General features: G+C 39.4%; 1 protein-coding gene across 3 annotated transcripts; it reads right to left on the bottom strand.

The window, feature by feature from the left end:
* Nucleotides 1–3,308: 3,308 nt before the first annotated feature.
* Nucleotides 3,309–23,194, bottom strand: LOC132347739 (zinc finger protein 271). 3 transcript variants are annotated; one of them, XM_059894523.1, is made up of 3 exons: nucleotides 23,053–23,194; nucleotides 14,028–14,259; nucleotides 3,309–6,269 (listed from the first exon to the last, which is right to left on the bottom strand). In XM_059894523.1, exons 2-3 carry the CDS (start codon nucleotides 14,125–14,127, stop codon nucleotides 4,258–4,260), a joined length of 2,112 nt encoding a protein of 703 aa, XP_059750506.1. In that variant the 5' UTR covers nucleotides 14,128–14,259; nucleotides 23,053–23,194; the 3' UTR covers nucleotides 3,309–4,257. The 3 variants fall into 3 exon arrangements, with proteins under 3 accessions (XP_059750506.1, XP_059750504.1, XP_059750505.1); XM_059894521.1 differs by lacking the exon at nucleotides 23,053–23,194 and adding an exon at nucleotides 14,903–14,999; XM_059894522.1 differs by lacking the exon at nucleotides 23,053–23,194 and adding an exon at nucleotides 14,713–14,988.
* Nucleotides 23,195–23,218: the final 24 nt, after the last annotated feature.

Below are 23,218 nucleotides of genomic sequence, written 5' to 3'. Positions count from 1 at the left end.
CCTCTTTCATTTCTGACTTTAGTTATTTTGAGATTATACGTTTTTGGAAAGAATATACAGAGCTGAAGTGACCTTCTTATTACATCATACCAAGGGGTTCATGATATCCACACATCACTGGTGCTGTTAAACTTTAGGCAGTGCTTCTCTGGCAGGTGTAATTTTTTCCCTCAGGGGACATTTAGCAATGTCTATTTTTGGTTGTTGTAACTGGTGGGGCAGGGGGAGGATTGCTACTGGTATTTAGTGGAGAAAGGCCAGGAATGATACTTAAAATCCTATAAGTGGAAAAAATAGCCCCCATCCCCAACAAAGAATTATCTGGCCCCAAATGTCAATAGTACTGAGGTTAAGAAACCTTAGGTTAAAGTAGTTTTTGCCAGGTTTCTCCACTGTGGTTACTATTTTTCCCTTCCCATACTCTATTCCTTGGAAGCAAGTCAACAGGTCCAGCCTCTTCTAGGAGTGGGAGGTGGGGATTAAACTCCACATCCTGAGGGGGGAAAATCTACATATATTATTTGGAATTCTTCCATAAGGAAGATTTGTCTCTTCTGCCATATTTATTTATATCAGTATGGACCCATGTATATTTATTTGGCCTTGGGAACACTTTCAGGTTGGCTCCTATGTTCCTTTGACCTGCTCCCAGTGTTTTGTTTCTTGAGTTCTTGCTTACTTTCTGGTGCTATAACATGCTCCTGACTCATCTTGTATTTTCCCTGCCCTAGCCCTAGAATCAGCCATTTCTCAAAGGAGCACCGGTTCCTTTTATTTGTAGAATGCTATCTACAAACCATGAGCTAGGTATGCCTATTGATACTGGAGTATCATTGCCCTGAGTCCTCTCAGAGAACAGAGCTATGTTATATATGTATGTATATGTGTGTGTGTGATATATATATATATATATATATATATATATATATATATATACACACACATATATATATATATTTACTAACCCATGTATACACACATTCTATAACTGTTTCTGGTCTATCCATCTGCATGGGTGTGTGAATTTATATTAATGTCTATGACTCTAATGATTCTGGTAGTTTTTGATTTGAACACTGGACATTGTGCATGAAAAGTTAGTTATAGCCTCTGGATGAGGTTGTCATTCTCCAGACAGGATTCACCCTCTTTTCTCTTCTCATTGGCAGCTAGATTAGGAGTAGATAACTTAATTCACTAAAAGGTTGACCTGACTTGAGATTGCATTTCAGACTTTTTTTAGACTTGGTCCACACATATTTCATTCTTATTCTGAGGGTATATATAGCCTTTTAATGTTTACCCTGAAATTGTGGGGTGTTTATAAGAACACTTCCTACTTGGCGTGTCCTGTATTCCTAATTTTTATCCACTATCACAGTGAGTTTGCTGAGTTCCACTTGACCTTCCAGTGTCCTTTGGTTAGATTTCTTGACCTTTTGCCCTGCTAGTTTGAGAATCAGCAAATGCCTGGGGGAAATCAACTGGCATAAAATGTCAGATCCAATTCTCTGTGTTTCTCTTCCCTTTTTACTCTGTATACTTCACTACTGTTTAAATTTTTACAGTAGGCAGTGTTATTTTTGTAACTCAGAAATGACCTAGTGAGCAAGTAGATTTAGAAAACTGGGGGAGAGTGAGGAGTGTAGGATAGCAACCAGTTATTTTATCTGGATGGCAAGGTGTTTAGTAGGGGATTCAGGAGGAAGATATCATGGGTGTGTGTCAACTTCATGAATTTGAGTTTACTTGTAGGACACTAGATAGTAACGTGTAGTAAGCAGTTGGCTCTTAACGTTTATTCTCAGGAAAGATGGCTAAACTTCAGATATAAATTTGATCATCTTATTTTTTCTTCTTCACTTTTAAAATTCCCTAAAGAACAGATGATAATTGATTGTACGCTTTTTTTCCCTACTCACTTCTCAACCTATCATCATGTCTATGCATTTTAGGTCCTCTACTTCTGGATCTTGTGATTTTACTTCCAGACTTCCCAAATAGTTTTCCTTTCTGCTCCTCCTTTTAATTTTAGACTCTTCTGAAAGCAGGAAGATGATCATGCCATTCCCTGGTTCAAAGATCTTAATGGCTTCCCATTACCTTGAGAATAAAATGCAGAAGTATGAAATCTATTCCAACCATACATAGTACTTCTCTGTTTTACAGATGACACTAAACCCCAGAAAGCTGAAGTGTCTGCTTGTTTAGCATCACATTTCTTTTTCTTTTAATTTTTAAAAATATTTATTTTTATTTTTGGCTGTGTTGGGTCCTCGTTACTATGTGTGGACTTTCTCTAGTTGTGGCAAGAGGGGGCTACTCTTCGCTGTGATGTATGGGCTTCTCATTGCAGTGGCTTCTCGTTGTGGAGCACAGGCTCTAGGTGCACGGGCTTCAGTAGTTGTGACACGCAGGCTCAGTAGTTGTGGCTTGAGGGCTCTAGAGTGCAGGCTTAGTTGCTTCACAGCATGTGGGACCTTCACGAACCAGGGCTCGAACCCGTGTCCCCTGCATTGGCAGGCAGATTCTTAACCACTGCGCCACGAGGGAAGCCCTAGCATTACATTTCTTAACTGTCTTTTCTCCTACTTCATTTTAATTTCCACTTTATTCTTACTCTTTTAAGTACATGCTTCAGTCATTATTTTCATAAACACTTGAGCAAGAGGGCAGGAATCATTTTTTCTTCAGCAGCACTTGGTACAGTCCCTGACACTGAATATTTATTGAATTAATGACTAAGCACCATACTCTATATCACTTCTTATATTTTCTTGCTTCTGTTTTATTCCTTCTCTGCCTTTATGCCTCTACTCCCATCCTTCAAAACTCAAATCTCAGGAGCTCCACAAAGCTTTTCCTTTTCTTTCCAATCAGAATTGAACCCTACCTCCTGTGAGCTCTTATAAGCATCTTGCCTAACTTTATGATTATATTGAGCCATATATTTTCTGTATACATCAGCCTTTATCACTGTACAACACATGCTTTTTGGGGACAGTATATTCTTTGTGTATACTACAAAACCTAAAAAAAATGCCTTGCACATAATAATTTAACAATGTATGTTACATTAAAATATTAATTGGATAATTATGGGGGATAGTCAAAGTAAATGACAGTAGCAGGATTTTAACAAATGGTTAATACCACAAAGACAATTTTTCTTATTTTTAAAAATTGTTTCTGTTTTTCAGTTGAAAACATTGTGTACACATGGCGTATTATCAATATATATGTCAGAAATCAACAAACAAAACAAAGTCTGATGAATGTTGCCATTAAAAAAAAGATCAATAGGTCTTTTTATTTTTAGACAGAATATGCAATATAGTCATGTGGGTGTTACTTTAGCTAACATTTGTGTTCCATCTATAGATGACAGACAGGATAAACATAGTAGTAGAGAAATATTCACACTTTAACATATGGAATTATTTTTTAAAAAATTGTTTCACATATTTAGAAACTGTAATTAAATGGTAGTGTTGAAGAAGTAATTTCAAACCACTAAAGTTTATGGATGGGCTACATTATTAAGAGCAAAATAAATTCATGTTTGCTGTGAACACCACAGGAACTTGAAAACTCATGCTCACTAGGAAGACCAAAACTTGGCCCCCTCCCAAAAAAAAAAAGGATATTTCAGAAAATGGGGCACTAGAGTTATGCAGTTAGTAAGTTTAATACCAGCATAGCATAGCATGTTCACACAGAGGGAATTTAATAACTAATGTTTGCATAAGGTAGGATTCTCCAGCTGTCAGGAGGTAAGTGGTATGCGGATTATCAGAGTGAATGCCAATTAAGATATGGGAAGGGTTTAAGTTTTCCCTACATTCTCTAAAATAACTTCTCTGATATGCAATAGGTGAGCTGGGCTCACTAAAGGTTTGAGATTATAACACTAACACATTTCCTTCTGAGTTCTGATTGCACACAACACCACACTGATTTTTACAATATCTGATAAGGTTCTGCATTAATATGGTTAGACATTTCTTATAATGATAAAACTTTCCTCTTGTGTAGTGTTTGAATAAAAGACTAGAGCTTTTCTTACATTACAGCAGATAGAAATTTTTTTCCATTGTTTCTGACATTCAGTAAAAATTTTTTCACATTGAAGGTTTTCCAACAACTCACAGGATTCATCCTCAGAAATTTTCTTTAGTAATGTCTGAGCTCTGAGTTAAACTTTCATTATAAAAATTGAATTAATATGCTTTCTCTCTAGTGTGTGTGTGTCTTTTTCTAATGTAGCACAAAAGTTGAGCATTGATTAAAACTTTTTTCATAATCATCCATAGCATTCATAAGATTTTTTTCTGGCAGAGTGTCTCTGGTACTGAATAAAGTTGGTGTATACACTAAAGGTTTTCCCACATTCAACACATTTAGAGTGTCTTCCCCAGAATGGACTTTCTCATGATTAATAAGATCAGAGAGTTGGCTAAAACTTCTGCTACATTGAACACACCTGTGGGGTTTCTCTCCAATGTGGATTCTCTGGTGTTCAGTAAGATCAGTGCATGTGCTAAAGGCTTTCCCAGACACATCACATTTATATGGATTTTCATTAGTGTGGATTCTTTGATGGTTAGTGAGATCAGAGCGCCGATTAAAGCTTTTGCCACACTGATCACATGGATATGGTTTCTCCCCAGTGTGGATCCTCTGATGTAGGACAAGAGCTGAGCACTGACTGAAAGCCTTCCCACATTCATTACATTTATATGGTTTTTCCCCAGTGTGGATCCTCTGGTGCTTGATAAGGTCGGAGTTCTGACTGAAACTTTTGCTGCACTGTGTGCACAGATATGGTTTTTCTCCAGTGTGAATTCTCTGATGAAGAATAAGGTCAGAACTCTGACTGAAGGCTTTCTCACAACAATCACAATGATAGGGTTTTTCCCCAGAGTGTACTCTCTGATGTTTAGTGAGGTCTGAGCTTTGACTAAAACTTTTATTGCACTGATTACATGCATACGGTTTCTCTCCAGTGTGTATTCTCTGATGTTTCACAAGGTCTGAACGACGACTAAAACTTTTAGTACAATCGTTACATGGATAGGGTTTCTCTCCAGTGTGGATTCTCTGATGCAGAATAAGGTTTGAGCTTTGACTAAAGGTTTTCCCACACTCATCACATTCATAGGGTTTCTCGCCTGTATGAATTCTATGATGTTTAATAAGGTCTGATCTTCGACTAAACATTTTACTGCACTGGTTACATGGGTAAGGCTTCTCTCCAGTGTGAATTCGTTGATGATTAACAAGATCTGAAAGTCTACTGAAGGTTTTGCTACACTGATTACATGGATAGGGTTTCTCTCCAGTGTGAATTCTCTGATGCAGAATAAGGACTGAGCTCTGATTAAAAGCTTTCCCACATTCATTACATTTATAGGGTTTCTCTCCAGTGTGGATCCTTCGATGTTTAATAAGGTCTGAGTTCTGACTGAAACTTTTGCTACACTGATTACATGGATATGGTTTCTCTCCAGTGTGGATTCTCTGATGTAGAATAAGATCGGAGCTCTGACTGAAGGCTTTTCCACACACATCACATTTATATGGTTTCTCACCAGTGTGGATTCTTTGATGTTTTATAACATCAGAGCTCTGACTAAAATGTTTGTTACACTGGTTACATGTATAAGGCTTCTCTCCAGTATGTATTCTTTGATGTTTAACTAGGTCTGAGCGTTGGCTAAAACTTTTACTACAATGACTGCACTGATAGGGTTTTTCTCCTGTATGTATTCTCTGATGTATAATAAGATCAGAGCTCTGACTGAAGGCTTTCCCACATTCATCACATTTGTAAGGTTTTTCACCAGTGTGGACTCTTTGATGTTTAATAAGGTCTGAGCTCCGACGGAAACTTTTAATACACCAATTACAAGGATAGGGTTTCTCCCCAGTATGAATTCTCTGATGCAGAACCAGGGCTGAGCTCACATTAAAGGCCTTTCCACACTTATCACATTCATAGGGTTTCTCCCAATGGGTTCTTCGATGCCTAATAAGGCCTGTACTACAAGCAAAGTTTTGCCCACATTCATCACAGTTATGTTGTCTTCTTTTGAAGAGGTTCTGATCCTTTTCATTGAATTTATCCCCAAATCCACAGAATTCTCTGCATTCAGGATCCTGGAGAACATCATCTCTGGGGTTACCAGACTCTTCAGTCAATGGTTCAATTTTTGCTGTAATTTCCTCCTCAGAAGCCAGCTCTCCAACCTTGGCCTTAGTCTCACCATCTAGAACAACAAAATATAAATGGAATGTGTTCTCCATACTGTAAGAAAGTTTCAGGTGAAATAGATTAGTACTTTCCTATGAAAATACTAAAAATTATCTTCTGAGAGGGAAATAAAGAAGAATCAACAAGTAATGGATAATCGTTTATTGAAGTGGCTTATCAGATATATTCTGTATATGTCTGTCACAGGAGATCTGGGAATACTGAAACCTAATTACAGTGATAAGGAAAGTTTGACTATATTAGAGCTAATACATAAACAACTTACTGACGTATATAAAGTAGTCAGTATGAATGAATACGTGGGTGAAGGAGTGGGGGAGGAGGTGAAAGGGAGGGAGAGGAGGAGGAGGCAGTGGCAGCCAGGCTGTCACTGTGAGTGTATACCAACCAGGCTGGTCACATGTTGTCATTAGGGAAAAGAAAGAAGCATCAAGCCCAGGAATGGTTAGAAAAGAAGCCTGCATTTTCAAAAATAGGTCTACATAGTCCTCCACCTCTTTTGCCCTGATTATTAGAAGGAATTGGCCTAGAAAACATGATCCTTTTGGGAACAGCCATATTCAGTGACCAAACTTCCTTACTAAGGTATGTGGACCAGAAAAAAGGTTAGGGAGGTAGGATCAGAAATCTCTTTTGAGTTGATTTTGAGGAGATTATTCCTCTGCTCAACAATACCAGAGGGCTGTAATGGTAGAGAACATGGGAGCTCCATTGAAATTCTTGAGACTATCATTCCATTATTAAGTGGTGTTTACTATAAAAGGCACACCATTCTCAGACTGCAAATGATCTAGAGAGCTGAAAACATGACAAAGATTAATTTCAAGGGCTAAAGTCCAAAATCCCAAGCCTCCAAGTGGAGGCTTATCCTCTTTGCCAAAGGCAAAGGGTACTGGAAAAAGTAAAGTATTGCGGTAAATCTCAATGTGTATATACTGAATGATATAAGCAATATGAATGTCTCATGGATTTTACAATATATATGTAGAGTTAAAATACATGGCAAAAATAGCACAAGAGGAGGGAGATAAATAGAACTAAAATATTACAAGGTCTTTGGGTTATCCTAGAAATAGTAAATTAAGATAAACTGTAATAAATCAAATGTGTATGTTGTAACTTCTAAGGCAGCCTGTTTCAACTAGGGTTCCACAAGAAAATAAAAAGAAAATAATTTGCCTATTTTCTTAATTCTCCCAAAGATGGTAGATACCAAGTAAATCAATAGATGTACAGGAGAAACATTAATATGTACGTTACAGTGGATGCCTTAGAGCATTTTGGCTTAATTCTCTCACAGAATCACATTTGAGAAAGGCTGCTATTAGGTGACAATTAAATAACAATAAAAGGGTGTATAAACAATAAGGTAATAGAGAAAAAAACGGAAAAACAAAAAACTTGGTAACATAATTAAATTAGGCACAAAGGGAGAAAAAAGAAAAACAAAAAAGAAACAAAATATGGGAAAATAACAAAAAATAAGATGGTACATTTAAATCCAAACATCAACTATGTTACATGTAAATTAACTACTTCAATAAAAAGCAAAGAAAGACCAACAGCTAACATCATACTTAATGGTTAAGCATTAAATGCTTTTCTCCTAGGAACAAAGGAGGAAAACAAGGATGCCCTCTCTTACTACTTGTATTCAATATTGTACAACTTCTATTCAACATTCATAGACAATGCAACATGACATGAAAAATAAATGAGACATACAAGAAGTCAAACTGCCTTATAGACTATGCAGTCACGTATACAGAAAATCCGAAAGTGTCTTTAAAAAGTTATTAGAATTTGTAAATGGTTTTATTAGTGCAATACACAAAACCTGATTGTATTTCTGAATACTAGCAATGAACAATTAGAACCTAAAATTAAAAACAATTTTTTTCAACTGCACCAAAAAAATGAAATACTTAGAAACAAATTCAACAAAATATGTGCAATATCTGCATAATGAAAACTATAAAATGTTGCTGAGAGAAACTAAAGATCTAATAAATAGAAATATATGCCATCATTTACATATAGGAAGATTTAATATTATTAAAGTGATGAAATTCTCCCCAAATTGATCCATGGATTCAATGCAACCCCAATCAAAATCTCAGCAGGCCTTTTCGTAGAAACTGACAAACCGATTCTAAACTTTGTGTAGAAAGGCAGAGAAGGGTCTAAACAATTTTGAAAAAGAAGAACAAAATAAGCGAGCTTATATTCCCTGATTTCAAGCTTTACTACAAAGCTACAGTAATCAAGGCAGCGAGGTACTGGCATAGGATAGACATATCCATTAATGGAATAGAACAGAGTCTATAAATAGATCCAAACATGTATGTACAACTGACATTCAACAAAGTTGCCCATATAATTCAATGGTGAAAGGGTAGTCTCTTTTCAAAAAAAGTGTTACAACTGGATATCATAATAACAAAAATTAACTGACTCTTTCCTTATGCTATACACAAAAATTAACTAGAAATGTAATATAAACCTAAATATAAAAGCTAAAACTATAAGACTTCTAGAAGAAAGCAAAGCATAGATGACTAAAATTAATGCACAGAACTGAGTAAATAAATTTGTGTTGTTTAAGCCACCCAGTCTGTGGTTTTGTTATAGCCCTAGCAGGCAAATACAGCATGTTTTTGAACTTTATACATTTATGGAATCATACCATACGTATTCTGTGACTTGTTTTTTTTACTCAACATTATGTTTGGAAGATTCATCCACAGTCATGTGTGTAGCTGTAGTCCATTCATGTTCCCTATTATAGTGTGACATATACAACAAGTGATTTATCCATTCTTCTTCAATGCATAAGAACATTTTGCTATTTCAAACAATGCTGATATGAATATGCTGGTACGTCTATCTTGATACACATATCCAAATGTTTCTCTAGGTTATATAAATTTAGGATCAGAACTGTTAGGTCTTCAACTAGACTTTTCCAAAGTGGTTAAGCCACTTCACACTTCCATCAGGTGTATATAGTTCACATTGCTCTATTTTCTAACCAACATCAAGTCTATTCTCTTTTTAACCCAATGCAATCAGGCTTTTATCTCTGTAACTCCATCAAACCTGCACTTATTAAAGTCCCTAATATGCTCTATCTTGACAAATCCAGTGGTCAATTTTCAATCTTATTCTTGATTTTTTTGACATAGTTGACTACTCTCTTAAATCATTTGCTTTCTTCCTGCTAACTTACCTTTCTCCTGCTCTCCATACAACAGTCAGAGTGATCTTTACATGTTATCCTGTGTAAAGAGTTCCAATGGTTTCCCATTTCACTGGGAATAAATTCTAAGTCCTTACCGTGACTTAGAAGTTTCCATATGATCTGCCCTTTCTTTCTCTCTACCCTCATTTCATTCTAAACCACCCCTATCACCTGTCTACCCCAGGCTTACTCTGTTCCTGCTATATCTATGGGCCTCTGACTTTTGCTATTCCTTCCACCTGGAAGACTCTTCTCTCAGATGGTTACATGGCTTATTCTTTCACTTCGGGTTATCTCTCTAACCAACTGTTACCACCTCAGAAAGGCACAATGCTTGGTGGGCCCTGCATTTTTGAGGCAACAGATACCATAGTAAATGTACTGAAATGACCAATTTGAGTAACTTGCAAGGTTGCTACTTTTTTTTTTTTTTTAAGGTTGCTACTTTTGAGTGAGGCTTAGAGTGAAAAAACGTTCTGCAGTAGGACCATGTTGCAATGCAAGCTGTCCTGTCACATGACCCTTATTAACCAAGATAACCAATGGTATTGGAAGTGTCTGCAGCAGTCATGGTTGCTGTATGAAGCCTCTAGCAAGCCTCTATAAGAGAACCACAGTGGAGTAAGGTCATACTGTCTTCTGCCAACAATTTTCTAAGTGAAAAGCAGATCCTGGCTTGCTTTTGGGCACTAATAGAAACTTAATGCTTGACCACAGGGCACCAAATAACTATTGCAAACTGACCACTATGTATTAGTTGTTATTTGACCCATCAATTCATAAAATTGAACATACAAGCCAGTATTCCATTATAAAAGCATATCTGGAAGATAAGTAAATTCCATGTGCGAGTGACTCAGATTCCCATAGGACTTGTTCCTACTGCTCCACTACCTCTCCCCCTCAACCTATATTCATGGCCCTATGGGAATTCCCTATTACCAGTTAACAGAGGAGGAATATGTACAGAACTGGTTTGTAGATGGGCCTGCCCAGCGTGTGGGCACCAGATGAAAGTGAGTACCTTCCACTTACACTCCCACTCAGGGGTGGCCTTAAACATGCTGGTAAAGGCAAATCCTTCCAGTGGGCAGAATTTCAGGTATACACCTGGTTGTCTACTTTCCATGGAAGGCAATATAGCCTAAGATACATGTATATACTGATCCATGGATAGTGACTAATGGGTTACTTGATTAGTTAGGTACCTGGAAAGAACAAGATTGGAAGACAAGAAATAAGAATTCTGGAGGAAAAGTATGAGGATGAACCAAAGAATGAATATGTTTGTGGCCCATGTGAATCCTCACCAAAGGGTATCCACTGTGGAGAAGCCTCTCAATCAGAAGGATGGACACGGTGATTCATATTATGAATGTCAATCAGCCTTTTTACCAATGTTTGCCCAATGGACTCATGTACAAAGAGGTCATGGCAGCAGGGATGGAGGCTATATATGGGCTCAACAATATGGACCTCCACTTATCAAGGTTGATATGCCTATAATCGTTGCTATGTGCCCAAGTAGCCAACTGCTAAGGCCCTAATAAGGTACCATTCCCTAGAGAGGAACCAGCTAGCCACTTGGGGACAGATTCATTACATCTGACCCCTTTTATTATGGAAAGGGCAGCAACTTCAAAGGACTAAGTACATAGTCTAGATACAAATTTGCATTGACTTAAGAGAATGCCGTATTTATTATCATGGTATTCTCTATAATATTACCTCCAAAGGAGTCATTTTACAGGGAAGGAAGTTAAGCAATGAGCTCATACACATATAATTCATGGGTCTTACCGCATGTCCCATCATCCAGAAGTAAGTGGATTGTGATAATGGTGGAATGATTAAATGTAGGCTCAGTTACAGGACAAGCTAGACAACAACATCTTGATAAGTTTGGGGTGCTGTCATACAGGATGCGATATATGCATTAAGCTAAAGGGCGATAAACAGTGTTGTCTTCCCCATGGCCATAATACATGGGTATAGGAACGAAGGGTGGTAGAGAAAGTAATAATATCTCTTCTTACTATATACCTCATAATCCACTTATATTATTTTTGCTTCCTATCCCTATAATCTTGGGCTTGGAGGGTTCAGGGTTCCAATTCTCAAAGGAAAAATACCTCTACCATGGGACAAAGTCGTAATTTTGTTAAATTTGAAGTTGAGACTGCTTCCTGCTTCAGCATTTTGGGCTCCTCAAACTGCCAAACCAGCAGGCGGAGATGGGGTCACTCTACTGGCCAGAATGACTGATACCAATCACCAGTGGGGAAATGGTTGCTGCCACTGGAACTCAAGAGGACTCAGTGGGGGTGCCTCGTAGTTCTCTCATGTCTAATAGGCCCAGTCAATGGTTCACGGAAGTAACCTGAAAGAGGCAGGATCACCAAGCACTCAGGTCATCTAGAAAAGGTTTATTTTATTTGACTAGATAAAGAACTCTGTGCCACTGAGATTCTGGCAGAAGGTAAGGGCAATACGGAGTGGGTGATGGAAGAGGATAGTTATGACTATCAGCTTAGGCTTTGTGTACGCTGTTCTCCATCCCTTGTTGATTCTGTAATCCTTCCCATCCTCTTTATGAAACTTTGAATTACCCAATTTGAATGAGCCATCTGTTTCCTGCCAGAATCCTGACTGATACATCCTCTATAACCATTATCACTATCTGATACTATACTGTATATTTATATATTTCCTGTTTCCCCTACTAGAATGTAAAGTCCTTGAGGGCAAAGGCTTCTCTGATTAGTTCACTGCTACAACCCCAGAACTTAGAACAGTGGCTGGCACAAAGTAAACCCTCAGTAACTAATAATATTATATTAATGGTTAATAATCATTAATAAGCTATGATCTTATGAACTAATAAACATTTATCAACAATAAATATTTGTTGAACAGTTAATTAAATGATTTGAAGGATACATTAATGTATTGATGTATTAATGTATCCAGTGACTATCACTAAATGGTGGAGTTGTAGGTTATTAAAATTTCTATTTTGTGCCTTTCTATATTTTATAAATGCACTTTAATATAATTATATTGCTTTATCATAAAAAAAGTTATTTTATACACACTCTTAAGAGACACAAACACATATAGTATGTATGTCAATTTATGTTAAACAACAAGGAGGAGGCAGTGATTCTCAGTGATTCTCAGGAAAGAAGAGAGCTAGATGCCTTAGAATAGACTCTTAAGGAAAAACAAATTCTAAATACAGGAGAGAGAAACTAAATAAAATAAAATAAAAGATACTCCAAAACTAAAGACAGGCAAAAGATTTAGAGTAAAAGAAAAGGACATCAGAAGGTTAATTTCATAGGCAAAACAGCAGTAATGGGAAGACCAAAATCAAAAAGCAGCAAAATATGATGCGGAAATGAGAGCCTGCAGAACATCTGAACAAAGTCAGCACCAAGGTTATCTTACTAAAAACTACAGTGACTACCATTAGTAAAGAATTTACTACCAGCCAGGTATGTGCTCAGAGCCGTATATATGGAATCTTATCTAGTGCTTGTGGTATCTGTTATAGTAGTAATGGACCCCAATGATCCTATCTCCTAATATCTATATCCTTGTGTAGTTTTCTCCCACAATGACTCTGGAATTGGTCATGTGACTTGCTTTGGTCAATGAGATAATAACAAATGTAATGCAAACATAGGTTAGAAAAGTGCTTATGCATCCCTCTCTCTGATTTTAAAAACTAGCTGCCCTGTGAAAAAGTCTAGGCTAGCCTGCCAGAGATACGTGACCCAAGCTACAGCCAGCACCAACAGCTGGACATGTTATGACTGATACCAACATAGACCCTGGCCCTAGTTGAGCATGAGTGATTCCAGAAGAAAACTGCCCAGCTGAACCCAGCCCAAGCCGATGACCTACAGAACCATAAGAAAATAACATGGTTGAAAAATGTCTTAGTGTTTTAGGTCACTAAGTTTTGGGGTCCTTTATTATGGAGTAATAGATAGACACAATCCTCAAAATAACTTCCAAGGTATGAGTTATTATACACCTATAAAGTGAGGAAACAGGATTATTTTTAAAAAATGTAAGTAACTTACTGAAGCTAGTAAATGACAAAGCTAGTATTTGAATCCAGGTGTCAGACTCCAAAACTTTTAACTATGCCCCGACAGTACATGAGAAGGATGACTTGAAAAGATTTTAAAGGGCAAATACCAAACACTGACAGATTGGTAATAAGGTGATTATAATGGGAAAAATGGATGACACTGGGGACTTAAGGAGAGAAAGGAAAACCAAGAGAATTTGATTGCCAGAATGTACAATAAAGCCATGGGCTTGGAGCACAAGAGAAATGGTACTGCCTAATACAGTGGGGGGTAGGCAATGAGGAATACCAACAGCACTTGAAGACACGAAGAATACCAATAGCACTTGAAGACACTAACACAGCAAGGTAACACGGCGCCACCCCCCAACCCACCCAAACCACTAAGAAAGATACACACTGCTTCTCACCTGACAGAAGGTAGTGTTCTTGAGCTTCATAATTGAATTGGATCTCCATGGACTGCCACTGGACACTTGACACCTCAGGGAGCAACTGGAGATTTACCATCTCCTCACTAAGCTTTTCTTGTCCACGTAGGAGTCTGAGACCTGCAGGCAACTGGGCACCACTGGACTTGGAAGGGAATCATTGTGGAGACTGGAGATATAATTTCTGAGACTAGACCACCAGAAACATCCTCTAGATATAAAAGAAGTTAAAGAGAAAACAAAATCTCATTTAACTTTCAAGTGCTTTTCTTTCAAATTTACTACGCTTCTTTCCCTATCATTCAGGAGTCAGGCATCACCCCTCTTGGACATACATTCTCTATTCCAAATCTAGAGATCTTCAAAGATAATCCGGGGGTTAATGCTACCAAAACCAGGATATAACTGTAAAGATAAGGCAGGGGAGGGAATTTCAGAATTTTGCCCTAGCGGTTAGCTCTACGTTATTCGCGCCCCTCCTACACCGAAATGACACTACTGATCCATCATAATGATCTGTCTCTCTCTCCTTCCGTTCTTCTCACACTCACACATTCGTCCGCTGATTCGTGTGAACGCATCCAAGCTCTGGATTCCACCCGCCCCCAAAGTTTCTGGTGTTCATTCAGCTGAACCCAAGGCTAGTCAAGGGCTGACCGCGTACCAAAAGAACACCAGGCCGAGAACCGACCAGCTCGCAATGCCCAGGAGCCGCGCCTGGGGGCCACGTCAGCAGCCTCGACTCCCCACGGACTCAAGAAACAGCATACTGTTCCCCGGTGGCGCTGCAAGGCCGCTGGGGAGGGCAGATCACCCGAGTTCCTCCGCCTTCCGTGAGCCGACATCACCCATACCTCGATGTATTCTCCAGGTCACCGTCAAGTCTCACAAGATGTAAACCGGCCATCACCGCCGACCGCTCTAGGAATCTGGGAGGATTGCTCAGCTCTATGGCGCGTGGCCTCGCACGTGCGCACGCGCGGGGCGGGGGGCGGCGAGGTGAGGTGGGGGCAGGGAGTTGCCGAGATTTAACCCCTGAACAGCTGCGGATCTGGCCCCAGCGGAGCCGTAGCGAGGGGCCTGGCTGGCCCTGTGTGCCAATTCCTTGTTTTTTTTTTTTTTAATATATACGTGTGTGTATATTCATACACACACATAACTTAATCACTTCGGATTTTTAAAAATTACTTTATTGTTTTTTGGCTGCGTTGGGTCTTGGTTGCTGCGCGCTGGCTTTGTCGGGGAGAGGCGGGGCTACTCTTCCTTGCGGTGCGCAGGCTTCTCATTGCGGTGGCTTCTCTTGTTGCGGAGCACGGGCTCTAGGCATGAGGGCTTCAGTAGTTGTGGCTCGCGGGCTCAGTAGTTGTGGTTCGCGGGCTCTAGAGCACAGGCTCAGTAGTTGTGGTGCACGGGCTTAGTTGCACGGGCTTAGTTGCTCCGCGGCATGTGGGATCTTCCCAGACCACGGATCGAACCCGTGTCCCACTGCATTGGCAGGCGGATTCTTAACCACCGCGCCACCAGGGAAGTCCCTCTATCTGCCAATTCTTGACGTGAATGTCAGAAAACATCTTTCTAGAAAGCTCCCTGGGGCAGGGTAGGTTTTCGGACTACGTAATGAGTTCTTCCTTAATTATCTCTCTCTCTCTTTTTTAATCCGTTCCCCCACCCACCCAACCCCAAACCTGTCAATCAGATTCGCTGGTGTGCTTCCATTCTAACTTTCTTCCTGTCCTCTCTGGTTTTCCCCCCAGCACAGTGGCATGCCTCTATTAAAATACTGATTGCTGGGCCCCACGCCAGTTTAGAATCAGTAAGTCTGTCATGGGAGCTCAGGTTCTCAGGCGATCCTGATGCTGCTGGTCCTGGGACCACACTTTGAGAACCACTGCCTTAAAAATAAATAATGCTCAGGAATTAATCCCTAAATTGCTGCGAAGCTGGATTTTCACCTACTTTGCTATCAAGAAAGGCCATGGGGTCTCCTAAAATGTTTGCTTGCCAATACAATCCTCACTGTGGCTAAAGGATCAGGGTGAGAAGTACCTGAAAGGGGGTGGGGGAGGGCATCAGGGTAGGAAAGGATATTGCTGTTTCCTTGGAAATATCTTGGGAAATAAGGGCGGGGGCAGGGGGGGAGATATAGAAATAAGAAATAATAGAAGTATTGAGACCGGTGAGACATGTGACTTGGGTTAAGATGTCGGAGGAAAAGGTATAGGTTTGAGAAAATGGTGGCTGGCTGAAGTAATGATTGAGGTAGAGGAAGAGAGTTTTCTGTTACAGCCTAAGACCCTGTTCTGATTTATGAAATGTTAGGGATGTGTGAATGAGACCCTGATAAAATGTAAGGAACTTGTTTGGGTCCAGCCCTCCCAAGTAGGGAGTACAGATGCTTTTTAAAAAATAGCTTTACTGAGGTATAACAGGCATACAATAATCAGCAAATATTTAAATTATACAGTTTGGTAAATTTTGTCATATGTATACAACTGTGAAACCATCACCACAATGAAAATTGTGACCACATCCCCAAAAGTTTCCTCCTTCCCTTGATAATCCCTCCCTTTCCTACCACAGCCCCCAACCACTGTTCTGCTTTCTGTTACTATAGATTAATTAGCATTTTTTAGAGAGTTATTTAAATGGAATCAAACAGAATGCACTCTGTTTTGAACTCAAACTTCTTTCTGAGCATTATTATTTTGTGATTTATCTATCTTGCTGTGTGTATCAATAGTCCACTCCTTCTCCCTTTTGTTTCTGAATAATATTCCATTGGATGTACACACCACAATTTGTTTATCCATTCACCAGTTGATGGGCATTTGGTTTATTTATAGTTTTTTCGCTATTACGAATAAAGGTGCTATGAACATTCGTGTACAAGTCTTTATATGGACATATGCTTTTTTCTCTTTCCTGGTTAAGTGTATGTTTAACATTTTAAGAAACTGCTACACTGCTTTTCAGAGTGGCTGAATCATTGTGCATTCCCACCAACAGTGTATGAGAATGCCATAGTTGACATACTTGTAATAGGTTTCCAGTAAAAGAGAATGGGAGAGACAACCAAAGGTTAATTCTCATGTACAAATGTAAGGGTTTTGTTAATCTTTTACCCAGAAGTGATGAAGTGAACATAAATTTTCTGGGTGTTTAACCAAGAAAACCAAACTGTTCTTTCAGATTATGCTAGATTTGTTGCTTTGTGGAGTCTTACCAGAGATGTTACATTCTGTGAGTGAGTCTGAGAAGCCAGCTTGGAGTTCAACAGTTCGATGGATTGGCCAAAACAAACCTAGACCCAACAGTGGTCCACTCCAGCTGACACTGAAGAGGTTCATCTTGTAAGGTAAAAGACATTCAGAGGTTTCCAGAGAGATCAGGGGTGGTAATACAGGCATGAAAATGATATCAGAGCCTCAAGAATGAAACTGATATGTTACCCCCCCCCCCAATATTCTACCTGATTTCTATTTCCTATTCCATTTCCTCTTGGGAGAAACTAGGCCAAACTAACATATATCTGATTTAGGCATGGTTTGTAGAGTAGTGGTTCTTAATCTTTGAGATAATATAATTCCTTTGAGAATATGATGAAAACTATGGACCTCTTCCTCAGAAAGTTGAACATGAAGACCTACATGAGAACTTTTGCTTACCATGTATTACATTGCATTGGAAATTAATTTTCTTCGATACTTAGACTATATAAGCAATCTTCACAAAGAATGAGCTTCAACTTAAAACTCAATCTCTAGGTTTAGGTAAAAAAGGGACATAAATCCAAATTGTGGAGCCAAATTAAAAAAAATTAACTTTCCTTTTGATCAAGTACGTATTAATGAGTAGGCTGCTGCTGTTTGTTTTGAATAAGACACCTGAATTACAACAATACAACACCTTTGAAATGTTAATGTGCATGTCGAACTGACTTTGACTTTTCAAAAACAGAACAAGTGCTGAAAACTCAGATTCAGAAGGGGAAATAATGGCCAATATAATCAGAGTTCCTTAGGTTCACTTTGCAGAGATGGGTAGGCTTGTATCCGAAACACTAGAATTCTCCAAGACCTTTAGTGTTGAATTCAGATCAAATAATTTCTTTTGTCTTCAATCAAATGAGGTCATTGGCAAAAATTTGAAGTCTTCAACTTCAAAACCAAGTCACAGTGGTTTAAACAACTCTTAGTTTGTACTTACCACACTGTTGTGTTGAATTGTGTCCCCCCCCCCAAAAGATATGTTCAACTCCTAACCTCTGGTACCTGCGAATGTGACTTTACTTGAAAATAGGGTCTTTGCAGATGTAATCAAGTAAAGATGAGGTCATACTGGTTTAAGGTGGGCCCTAATCCAATGACTGGTATCCATATACGAAGAGATGAATTCATACACAGAGGGGACTCACAGAGAGAGGAGGATGCTATGTGAATGTGGAGGCAGAGACTGAAGTGATGCATCCATCAGGGAAAGAATGCCAAGGACGGCAGCAAGCACCTGAAGTTAGGAGACAGGCATGGAACCAGTCCTTCCCCAGAGCCTTCAGAGGAGCATGGCCCTTGCCAGCACCTTTGATTTTGGATTTCTAAGCTCCAGACTGTGACAGAATCAATTTTTGTTGTATTAAACCACTCTGTTTGTGGTACCAGAAATGGGGTGCTGCCTTAACAAATACCTAAAAATGTAGATGTGGCTTTAGAATTGGGTAATGGCTAGAACTTAGAAGAGTTTTGAGGCTCATGATACAAAAAGTCTAGGTTGCCTTGAAGAGATTGTTAGTAGAAATATGGACATTAAAGGTGACTTTGGCAGGGTCTCAGAAGGAAGTGAAAAGGACAGTAGAGGAATCCTGTGTCATCTTAGAGAATACATATATTGTCATGAACAGAATTTTGCTAGAAATAATGAGCATTAAAAAAAATACTTCTATACAGACTGAAGTCACAAAGAGAAAAACAAATATCGTATATTACTGCATATACGTGGAATCTAGAAAAATAGTATAGATGACCTTATTTGCAAAGCAGAACCAGAGACACAGACGTAGAGAACAAATGTATGGACACCAAGGGGGAAGGGGGGATGGGAGGAACTGGGAGATTGGGACTGACACATATACACTATTGATACTATGTATAAAATAGAGAACTAATGAGGACATACTGTATAGCACAGGGAACTCTACTTAATGCACTGTGGTGACCTAAATGGGAGGGAAATCCAAAAGGGAGGGGATATATGTGTATGTATGGCTGATTCATTTTGCTGTGCAGTAGAAGCTATTACAACATTGTGAAGCAACTATACTCCAATAAAAATTAAAAAAAAAAAAAACCCAACAACTTCTGGTGGGGGGAATTCCCTGGCAATCTAGTAGTTAGAACTCCGCACTTTCACAGCCGGGGCCCAGGTTCAATCCCTGGTCTGGGAACTAAGATCCCACAAGCCACGTGGCGTGGCCAAAAAAGGTCTTAGGCAGAAATGAAGAAAACATTACTGGAAACTGGAGAAAGGTGATAGATGTTAGAAAGTAGCAGAAACTTGGCTGAATCATATTCTGCTGTTGGACAGAAAACAGAACTTGTGACGACCTTGGGTAATTAACTGAGGATATTTCCAAGCAAAATGTGTAAAGTGTGGCTTGATGCTTTTTCCTTGCTGATTATAGTAAAATGTGAGAGGAAGAGATAAATTGAGGAAGGAACTGTTAAGCAAAAAGGAATCAGTACTTGATGATTTGGAAAATCCTCAGCCTACACAGATAGCATGCTCTGGAGACAAGGCCATGAGTGTAGCTGGACAACCTTTTGGTGAAGAGGTTAGATGTGTGATTCATGGATCCAATCAACCATCTCAACAGAAACCAGGAATAGAAATGGGGTTATCCATAGGAAGGATCTGTGGAGGACCCTTGTATCCAATTGTGTGCATCCCCTTGATATCCACAGAAGACCAACATGGCTCTTGAGAATGTTATAGCACCAGAAACAACACTGCCATCTTGGACCGAATTTTTTTTTTTTTTTGGCTGTGCTGCAGGGCATGCAGGATTCTAGCTCCCTGACCAGGTATTGAACCCACGCCCACTGCAGTGGAAGCGCAGGGTCTTAAGCACTGGACAACCAGGGAAATTCCTGACAGAGACAGGACAAAATAAAGGAAAGCTGTCAGACTTTTGGGATTCTACATCCAGGAAATGGAGTACCCAGAGGGTGGGTCCACTACTGAGGGCTGAGACACCAAGGCCACCTCAGCTGAGAGTGGCTCAGGGGCCAATGGGACCTATGTGGCCCAGAGACTGGGGTTGATAGTGTTTCCACTGACCCAGAGGGCATATCAAGCCACAGAGTAATTTGGGAACTCCAAAATATTTAGAAATTAAACAACCCATATCTAAATAACCTGTGGTTCAAAGAAGAAATCACAAGGGAAGTTAGAAAATGTTTTACGCTGAATGAAAATGAAATTTTCACAGCACAGCTACAGCAGTGCTTAGAGGAAATTTTTTAGCTTTTAAATGTCTATATTAGAAAAGAAAATCTCTTATCAGTAACCTAAGTTTCCACCTTAAGAAACTTAAAAATGAAGAGCAAACTTAACAACAACCAAAAAAAGCAGAAGGAAGGAAGTAATAATGATTTGAGTAGTAATTAATGAAATAAAAAGCAGAAAAACAATTTTAAAAAATCAAACCAAAATTTGGTTCTTTGAAAATACCAACAAAAATTGACAAGCCTTTACTAGACTGACCAAAGAAAAAAGAGAGATTAACAAAAGCAGAAAAGAGGGGACATCACTACCAACCCTATAGAGATTTAAAGGGATTATTATAAACAACATTATGCCAACACATTACACAACATAAGTGAAATGGGCAAATTACTAGAAATATACAAATTACTAAAACTGACTGGAAAAGAAATAGAAACTGTGAATAAATATATGAAAAGTAAAGAAATTGAGTTAGTGATAAAAATTTTTCTAACAAAGTAAAGCACAAAAGCACAGGCTCAAATGACTTCACTAGTGAATTCTATCAAACAGGTTAAGAATAATACCAATCCTTCACAATCTCTCCCAGAAAATAAATGGGGCCAGTAATTACTCTGATACCAAAGCCAGACAAAGATATCACAGGAAAAGAAAACTACAGACCAATACCTCTAACAATATGGACACAAATATTCTCAATCAAATAATAGTAAATTAAATTCCTTAATATATTTAAAAATTATACACCATAATCAAGTGGAATTTATCTTAGTAATACAAGGTTGGTTTAATATTCAAAAATAAATTAATGTCCTTAGAGACTTAAATACTTCACTCTCAATAATGTTCACCAGTAATAAAATGTTTGAGTGTTGGCATAATCACACAATATAATATTATTAGAAGTGAAAATGTACAGTGTACATCTACAAAACAATATGAAAAAATTTCACAAGCAATGTTGAAGTCTGACTTAAGAGAGTGCATATTGAGTTCCATTTATACAAAATACAAAAATAGGCAAGGCCAACCTATCGTATTCAAGGTTCAGTGTAGTCTGTCTTTCAGGACTAGAGGAGGGTAGCAGCTTGAGGAGAGCACAAGGGGGTTTTCTGAGGAAATTCTGTTTCTTTATCTGAGTGCTAGTAACATGAGTGTGTTCAGTTTGTGACAATTCAACAAACGGTACATGCACATATTTACTGGTAAAATCAGCATTACTAACTGATACTACTTGGCTGGTCTGCATTCAAAGCATGACAACATAGACCAAATGCACCATTTTTTATTATAATGCTTCATCTTGTTTTCTGAGACCTATCCAGTCTTATTCTCTCCCTGTCAGCTATTCCTCTTTTCTTTTATCTTGAATTTTTCTCCCCACTCACACTTTACCTTTTTTCTACAAATATAATTAGGTCTCTACCCTCCTCAGAAAACAAATAAACACCTTTCAATCCTGTTGCCTAGACCAACCAGTGTCCTCTCTTTTTCCTTCCTGCATTATCACATTTCTTAAAAGGAATTATTATCTATTCTCAGGGCCTTACCATACACTTCTTAACCCCTGGCAAGGACATTCCTCAGGTAACATCTCTCTCTGACCCTTCTTCTGCCCTTCGCCTTAATTCCAGCATCACCTTAGTTCTCATCATCTCCAGCTCTCTGGCACAACTCCTAGTCACCTGTTCCCTCTCCTGAGATGCTCTCCTGCCTTTTATGATGTTTGAACCAGCTGGGCCCAACTTCTCTGAGAAGCTCCTCTTCTTTACCAACTCTTCCTCTTCCCATCCCCAGGTACTAGTATTTCATAATTCCCTGTTTATTTTCCATAAGATCTCCCTTGGTAACGTCATTCCCTTCCCCATCTTCAATCATATTTTCAGATACTAGCAAATCTTGCTAAGTTCACATTTCTAACCGCCTGTCCTCTTTCTCTCATCTCTTTTGCCCTTTAATCCTCTCTACAAAGTACTGTCAGATACTGCCCTGAAGTACAGTTCTGGCCATCTCACATATAAATGGCCTGCACCGTTCCTAATTCCTTAGCCTGGCATTTGAAACTCTCCAAACTTGACCCCAACCCATCCCTTAGCCTAGGTTCCGGCCAACCAAGATGCTGGGCTAACTCCCCAGCGTGCCCTGTACGTCCCACCGCTGGGCTCTCGCTCCCGCCGCTCCCTACCTGGGAAACCTGCGCTCCTCCAAATCTCCATTTTACTCGGTCGGCAAGGCTCAGCTTGAGTAGCGCATTCTACGGGAAATTACAGACCTTCTTCGGCTCGGCCCCAGTCCCCACGACCTTGCAGTCGACGGGAGGGTTGATCTCCGCCTTGTCCCCTCGCCATGCCAGGGTAGAGGCTCTTCCCCTACAGTCATCCCCGTAACTTCTAGAACTGTCATTGCAGACAGTCAACGTGTTTGTGGTGTGTGAATGTGATCTGGTCCTCTTCCCCAAATTTACAGATGATGGGTTCTATTTTTATCTCCTTGATGCTATACTAACCTCTATCTCTATTTCTTTTATCCTCTTTCAGTCGCCTGTCAACCGTTTTCGACCTGGGGCTCTCCCCACCAGGTCCCACCCAGAGACGCGCTCCTTCTCCCGGACCCCGCACCGGTCCTCCGAACCCTGCCGCGCGCCCGCCACAGAGCTGCAGTCCTCCGGGCGG

This window comes from Balaenoptera ricei, chromosome 14 (assembly GCF_028023285.1).
Source record: "Balaenoptera ricei isolate mBalRic1 chromosome 14, mBalRic1.hap2, whole genome shotgun sequence".
NCBI lineage: Eukaryota > Metazoa > Chordata > Mammalia > Artiodactyla > Balaenopteridae > Balaenoptera > Balaenoptera ricei.
Note: the sequence above shows the minus strand (reverse complement) of the source record. Positions and strands in the feature narration are given on the sequence as shown.